Source organism: Stegostoma tigrinum, chromosome 18, assembly GCF_030684315.1.
Source record: "Stegostoma tigrinum isolate sSteTig4 chromosome 18, sSteTig4.hap1, whole genome shotgun sequence".
In the NCBI taxonomy this organism is placed as follows: domain Eukaryota; kingdom Metazoa; phylum Chordata; class Chondrichthyes; order Orectolobiformes; family Stegostomatidae; genus Stegostoma; species Stegostoma tigrinum.
In genome coordinates, this window is record NC_081371.1 from 40,689,737 (window position 1) to 40,697,403 (window position 7,667).

At 41.3% G+C, this 7,667-nt stretch overlaps 1 protein-coding gene across 11 annotated transcripts in view; it reads right to left on the minus strand.

Annotated features, from left to right (window-relative positions):
- ppfia2 (PTPRF interacting protein alpha 2) overlaps nt 1-2,483 on the minus strand; it is a 418,215-nt gene extending 415,732 nt beyond the window's left edge. For 5 of the 11 annotated variants that reach the window (XM_048548310.2, XM_048548305.2, XM_048548307.2 and 2 more), the window contains exon 1: nt 104-1,222. In XM_048548310.2, coding sequence (XP_048404267.1) covers nt 104-343 — 240 coding nt within the window. In that variant the 5' untranslated portion in view covers nt 344-1,222. Of the gene's footprint in view, nt 1-103; nt 1,225-2,404 lie in introns of those variants that run through there. The other 6 variants (XM_048548316.2, XM_048548306.2, XM_048548301.2 and 3 more) reach the window with 5 other exon arrangements.
- Between the last annotated feature and the right edge of the window lie 5,184 nt (nt 2,484-7,667).

Below are 7,667 nucleotides of genomic sequence, written 5' to 3' on the forward strand. Positions count from 1 at the left end.
GCATATTTGGAGAAAAAGAAAATCAGAGTTAACATTTCGGTCCGGTTACCCTTCTTTAGAATTAGAGATTTTCAGCATTGCTTTCAGAAATCAAGGTGCCTACCTGGGGTAATGCGGAGTTAAGTTGGCGCTGCAGAGAATCTCTGTCGTAGATGACATCCTGAAGTTTGCCTTGTGCTAGCGCCAAGCTTTCCTGGGTCTCCCGGAGGGTGTCGAGTAGCCGGTCACGCTCATCCAGCATGTTGACCATCAACTGTTCGAAATTGGAGTCCTCCGAGCTACTCTGGGAGCCCCTCTGGCTGAGGGTGTCCTCGCTGATTGTGGGCATCACCTCGCACATCATGGTCGTGCAGAGTCCGAGCCCCTCGAGATGACAACTGGGCAAAGAAGCTTGCAGCCGAAATCAAACACAGGCAAATCAAAATCTTCACAGCTCACATACACGCACACCAAAACGTATATAGTTCAGCTCGACATTCCGTTTCCCCCGTCTAAATGGCATTTGAACAGCCCTGGCACCTTCCGTCACTTGATGCCCCCACCTTCTTTTATTATTTATTTACGAAAACCTCTCCCTCTCGGTCTTTCGCTTTTCGGAGATGAACAATGACAGCCGCAGCGACGCCGGCGTTGCTGCTCTCCTCCTGCGCATTTCTCTGCTCACATCTTCTCCGACGAACCTCAGTAGGTACGACCCCCGCACATCCAAAACATAAAATTTAAAAAAAAACAGCCGCGGCACTGCTGTTAACGGTCACCAAGGCGGATGTCTCGCTTCTACAAGCCAGACTGGCGATTGGTTCCCTTTTCTCCACCCGCCTGAACTGACGGCGTGATGACAGTGCAGGGGTTAATATGCAAGCAACGAGAGCCGGTGGAAAGAGTAATCACACGACAATGATTCTCATTTCGATAGTTTGAATGTGGAGTAGGGTGGATTTTACGAAGTGAACCTAGCTGGAAATTTCGGAGCGAGTTGCAAGCAAGCTCGTGCTGGAGGGCGGCTCGAGCCGGAGGGCGCGCGCCGGGTGACGGGGAGAGTGACGCGTGAGCCCCCACCAATGTCTCTACATGGACGCTTCTGCTGCCATCACCTACCCCCTTTCAGTGAATGCGTGTTTGCACTTGGCTCCTTGGAACTGATTGCATTTTTACTCACCGACTCAGCTGGCATCATTATCAACACCGTCTAGTTTAATGCACAAAGCATCATTTGTATTGTGTGCGTGTGCGTGCAACATGTGACGGTGAACCTCATGCATGTTATGCCCTCTGGGCGGCTCCTGAGTTTATTTGGCATTACCTCATGCCCGGCTTTGCAAGCTGTCAACTCCCGAACAGGAACTGCAAACCTCCCCTAGACTCGCCATTCCAGCTGGTTAGCATTTTTTTTTAAACCGTGATAACCGTGTATAGCATTGATGTGCAGGTAGTGTTTTCTTTCCCGCTCTGTTTCGCTGCTGCTTCTGCGAAACAAATGGTGCTTTGGCGGTGACCCCGATATTGTAAAGCATCGCCCTGTGTCAGGGAAACATTTAACGGGTAGCAGAGAATAGACATGGGGCGTGTGCCACTTCCTGGATCACTACAGTAGAAATATCTGTAGAATCTGTAAATGTTACCGCTGTGTGAGCGCCCTCTAAAGCAGCTGCATCCTTCTCAACAATGATGTAATTGCAAAGTATGGATCCAAAATGTTGGGTGCATTCATTAAAATTAATATAACACACTTGGCCGGTGCGTTTCCTTTTATCTTTAATTTTCAAACAGTTAAGTCCTTTAGTGCCACGACAAAAAAAAATTAGGGACGCACAGAAGTAATAATAGTTTGCCTGTCGAACGAAATCAGAGAGCATAAAGTACAAAGCATAAATATGCTACTGTATTTGCAGTCTGAAGCGCGAAGAACCTTCCAGCGGTTTGGGCAATAGCTCTCGCCTCTTCAAAATTGCGGAAATGTTCCGAGTCCTGTTCTCCAAATGCTGTCATAAAATTCACCACAAAAAGGATTTGTCGAGAAAGGTGACGATGATTTAAGGAATCAAGATGTTTATTACCTAAAAACAGCTATAGTATCATGTTATTAAATTGCCAACAAACTCATGTCATTGTCGCGTGTCATGTGGGTAACCTCTGGTTAGTACCACCATACTATTAAATATGGATGCGTAAAAAGAAAACGTGTATATACAGAATACAAATAACGCGGTCAAAACTTGGGTTAGCATTTTTCAGGTGAGTTTTCAATATTAAAACCTGGAGATGGCACTCCAATGGCCGTAAAATAAACGAGTAATTCCGGGAAGGTGTAATTCCGATCCGCAAAGGCGAATAATGTTCTGGAGGAATAAAAGTAACATTGCAATGCACCTGTTAATGAAGCAACAAACGAATCATTACTTACCCCTTTTTGAAAGAGTACAAAAGTGTTCGAAACTGCTATTCTACTATGCATCCGAGACAATTTCTAGCCCAAGACGAAATAATCCTTTTTTAGTTGCGGGAAATCATGTCAGGGAAATAACATGAAAATAGCAGTGAGATTGAGAAATGAAGATCATAACGTAAGTTCAACGCAAGTATTGGAAATGATGACGACGAGAGATGGAAAAAGGCACAATACAGCAAAATGGGATACAACTAAGGAGAGTCTGAATGGGCTGGGGCTATTTTCCCTGGAGTGTTGGAGGCTCAGATGCGACCTTATAGAGGGTTATAAAATCATGAGGGGCATGGATAGGAAAAATAGACAAAATCTTTTCCCTGTCCTTGTGGAGTCCAAAACTATTGGGCATTGGTTTAAAGTGAGAGAGGAAAGATTTGAAAGGGACCTAAGGAGCAACTTTTTCTAGCAGAGACTGGTACGTGTGTGGAATGAACTGCCAAAGGAATGGTGGAAGCTGATACAATTACAACATTTTTTAAAAAATCTGAATGAGTATATGAATAGGAGGGGTTTAGAGGGATGTGGGCCAAATGCTGGCAAATTGGACTAAATTTATGTTGGATATCTGTTTGGCATGGACAAGTTGAACCAAAGGTTCTGTTTCCATGCTATACATCTCTCTGACTTTAAAAGTAATCAAACAAGTTTACCGATTTACAATGGAAATATATAATTAAGAGATGTCTGGAGAACTGAATAAATACATTTCTAAAAGGTGACAAACAGATGTGTCAAAGTACTAAGTTTGAAAACTGAAATGAAACTTGAAAGTATACAGTAGGTTTTGGGATATCTTACAAGACTTGAAGACAGTGTAGTGAGGCAATGGAAAGTAAAGTTGGTGAGCCCTGCCACCTAATGACTAGACCCCCTTCCCAATTCAATTCTGAGAACTTGTTGGTTTTTATGGGATTTTGTAATTTATGCTATGACAGTCACTCATCTGAATCTTTTAGCCAATGGGCAAGGGAAAACTACTCACAATGCCCAAATAGTGATTACTACCTTGCCCACCTTCAGGATAGTTTTCATTCTTTTTGGGAACAAAACATTTATTTTCCTAAACAGTTCATTGATTATAGAGAAGCTATGGTGCCAAATAGTTCTATAACGTCAATTCATAAACATAGTAGTTTCAATGTCCGGTGGCATTTGATGACCCCTTTAGTCCTTGCTTGTTAGGGATTGTTCAATTTGGACAAAGAAGTAAGTGCAGCTGCAGTTTTATAAAATCTTATTCAGAATGTATGAGAAAATATCACAAATATTTGTTTTTAAAAATAATCGCAATTATTCACACATGGCCAACAAGGTACCCACTGACCAGACTGCTGTCTTCATCAATGTATTACAATTCTATTTGAGGGTGATTCCTTTTTAAAAAGAAATTCAAACCTCCAGTGACGAACTGAACAGATTATACAACAAAAATTCAAGTTTTAAGGCAGTGTGGATCATATGGGCCTTGTATCCAAGTAGAAATTAATTAGCTATTCTCTAGACCCCAATTCCATTCTATCTTAGAATTAATTACACTGTCTAAGGCAGTGTTTCTCAACCAGCAGGAAGCAAAGCTCATCCAGATCCAGTAGGTGACACTTTTGCCAATGAAATTCAACTATAGGCTTCTCACTAATGACTCATTAATATTTCATTTTGTTTTATACAGTGTAGCAATAATACTTATTCTCTGCAAAATCATTGCAATTTTAAAAATGTCTATTAGTTGTTAATACAATACAAAAAATGCATATATGTGTAAAACCTTACTTCCTGGAAAAATTACACTGTTGACTAAATTGTAGATGTTTACACAGTGAAGAACATTATCTAAGAGTACAACAGGATTTTGATCAACAGGGACCAAGGATTTGCAAATGGAGTTTAATGTAGATACACGTGAGGTGTTGCATTTTGGTAAGGCAAACCATGGTAGGACTTACATGGTTAATGGTAGGAACTTGGGGAGTGGTGTCAACAGAGACACCTAGCAGTGCAGGTACATAGTTCCTTGAAAGTGGAATCACAGGTAGACAGGGTGGTGAAGAACGCATTTGGCATGCTTTCCTTCATCAGCCAGAGCACTGAATACATGAATTGGGACATCATTTTACAGATGTACAAGACACTGTTAAGGCCGCATTTGGCGTACTGCATACAATTCTGGTTACCTTGCTGTAGGAAGGATGCTATTAAACTGAGAAGGGTGCCAGAAAGATTTACAAGGATGTTAGTGAGACTGGAAGGTTTGAGTTATAAGGAGAGGCTGGATAGGCTGTGACTGTTTTCTCTGGTGCGTAGGAGGCTGAGGGATGACCTTACGGTGGTTTGTAAAACATTGGGAGGCATAGTTAAGGTGAATAGCCAAGGTCTTTTCCCCAGGGTATGGGACTCCAAAACTAGGCTTAAGGTGAGAGGGGAAAGATTTAAAAGGGACCTGAGGGGCAATTTTTTCACATAGAGGGTGGAACGTAAATGGAACGAACTGCTAGCTGAATTGGTAGAGGTTGGTATAGTTATAATATTTAAAAGACATTGGACAGGCACATGAATAGGAAAGTTTCAGAGGGACTTGGGCCAAATGCAGGCAAATGGGACCAGTTCAGTTTAGAAAACCTAGTCGGCATGGACAAGTTGAGACGAAAGGTCTGTTTCCATCCTGTACGACTCTGACAAAACCTAATATTCTTAACACATCCGTTGCATTTGCAATCTTTGTGATATTAGCACAGTTGCACTGGTGAAAATATCTTGTACGTTCAATGTAGCAAAACAGCCTACGCACCCGATCACAAGCCATTAACAAGCAAGCCAGCAAGGCATGTTGTCATTAGTATTCAAAGCATAACTGCTTTAATTTCTGCATTTCACCATAAATTGAAGACAGTATCCTAAAACTTTGTATTTGTATCAGTGCTAAGAGCTTCCAGTCATTCAATGCACTCATTCATCGTACGTTCAAACTTATCTGCAAACAGTGTCTTCAAATGGTTTTGTGGCCTCCAGAAAGCAGCCGTGACAGCTATATACTAGGGACTTCCAGGTTCTAAATGTTTTCAAATCCCTATTGTGCCTAAAAGGATGGATACAAAGTGACAAGGATTACCCTTTAAACTTATGACTATTGACTCCTGTATGAAACTCTAGCACTAATATTGAAGTAAGATGCAATGTTCACCACAGCACAACTAAAACAACCATCATGCAGCCCATTGTACCACTGAAGAAGTGATTAAGTTGCCTTGATAGATAAAGTTGAGAGCTAGAGTACTGCACAGCAAGAGTCTTCTGTTTCATTGCAGTGTGCTGCACCCTATACAATCTAGACATTTGGAGGAGAAAACAATATCTCTGGGAATATCTCTGACAATATTCTTGATAGAATGATCTTCCAATGGGGAAGAGCTGGAAGACAATGGTAACCAGACAGAGGGAACTCATGCAAGACACCATGCTATGTTCACTAAGAGTGCTCAGAGTACATTAATATGGACATTATTGGATTGAGCAAAATTCCCATCATCTAAAGTATCAAATAAGACTCTGGACTCTTCTCACATTTAAAATACCGGGCAAACCCCTGAGCTCAGGCTGCAACAAGTACACACAGAGCCAGAATGATTTCAGTCTGGGATTATTATTCAGCCTGGAATTCCAATTTAAACGTTCACTCTGCGAGAACAATCAACCAAATTTAACACTCTAGATTGAAACTAAATTTTAGACCTTGGGCTACACAGCACTGACTGTATGGGTGCCTACACAGATACCAAACACTCAACTTCAATCAAAATACATTCACACTTACTCTTAACTATTGGGAAATCAATTGACTTCAGAAGAAAACATCGGACACTTAATGGACACCACAGATTTATGGGAGATAACAGGGCTCTCAGTCTGTATAACTGCCCTGATCTCACCTGGGACAGAGCCTTTTTCATCAATAATCTTCTGCACAAAAAGCCTTCCTACAGGTGTACAACCCCAACAAGCAGCTTTGTGCGTAAAAACCACAGAGACTGAATTGGGAAGCCAAACCAAGATCGTCATCAGAAGAAAGGGCATCCGAGAGGGAGGAAGCAAACCAAGTGCTTTCCAAACAAGACCTTCCAGATGTGGGCCTGTTCCAAACAAAGAGAACCGATGGCAAGAACCTTAGCAATCAGGGACACTTTGAAACTGTTCTTTCCTCAGTGGTGAGCAAGACTCCTGAGACCCCAAATTTCTGACCTAGCCAGCAAGGAAGGGAAAACAGGTGGTGATAGTGCATGGGACCCCAAGGTCAGAAAACCTGATTAGTTTCTGTGATTTAAGCTGCTGTTTAGGTTCTAATCGTGTTTAATCTGTGTTTAATTTAATAGTGTATTTAATTACTGGCCTCTGTATAATTGATAGTGTTAATTTCACTGTTTATTGCATTTACCTTTCTTTCTTGTATAATACTTAACATTTTGTGTTTAAATAAACATAGAGATTCTTTTGTCCTGTCTTCTTCATTCCATATTCCCTAAAAACATCCAGTGTCAGAATCAGGAATCTGGGAATGATTAAAACCACCTAAAATCAGCAAATTACTGAGTGCAAACCAAAACCCTACAACATGATTCACGTGGCCCTTCGACATGAATTAATGCAATCCAATAAAGAGCACTTGGTACTTCCAACTTCATTAATGTTATCATTTGGCTGGTCCTGGTGAAGAGGGTAACTGTTGCATGGAGAAGGATTCAACCTCCCTTAATGTGCTTCCTTCCATCGCACCCTATGCAAAAGAACTCACGTCATGCTACATTAGAGATAAAATTATATCACAGTAATTTACAAGGCTATATAAATCCAGAAATAAGTGACTTGTGAACCATACGTGCATTTAGGTGCTCTTCTTAAATTTCTTGTATGTATTTGACCCAAACTTTGATGCTGTGCTGAAGGTAAGCTGCTGACAACACTTCCTATGCTGAGGGATGACCTTGACAAGCATCCTCTGGTTGCCTAATGCAGAAGAATCTCCTGCATATGAAAGCATTTCCTCCATTATCATGCTTGTGTGTAATGAAGATGTGTCTAACAGAGAGATTAATGAGCTACTGTTCAGAGCAGGATTATTTTGAAACGCGCTTCCAGATAATTCTGACATTCAAGGTATACCTGTACACCCTTGATTATCTAAGGAGTTTGAGAATCTGCTTGTTTTTCCGGATCCTCTTACAAAGTCATT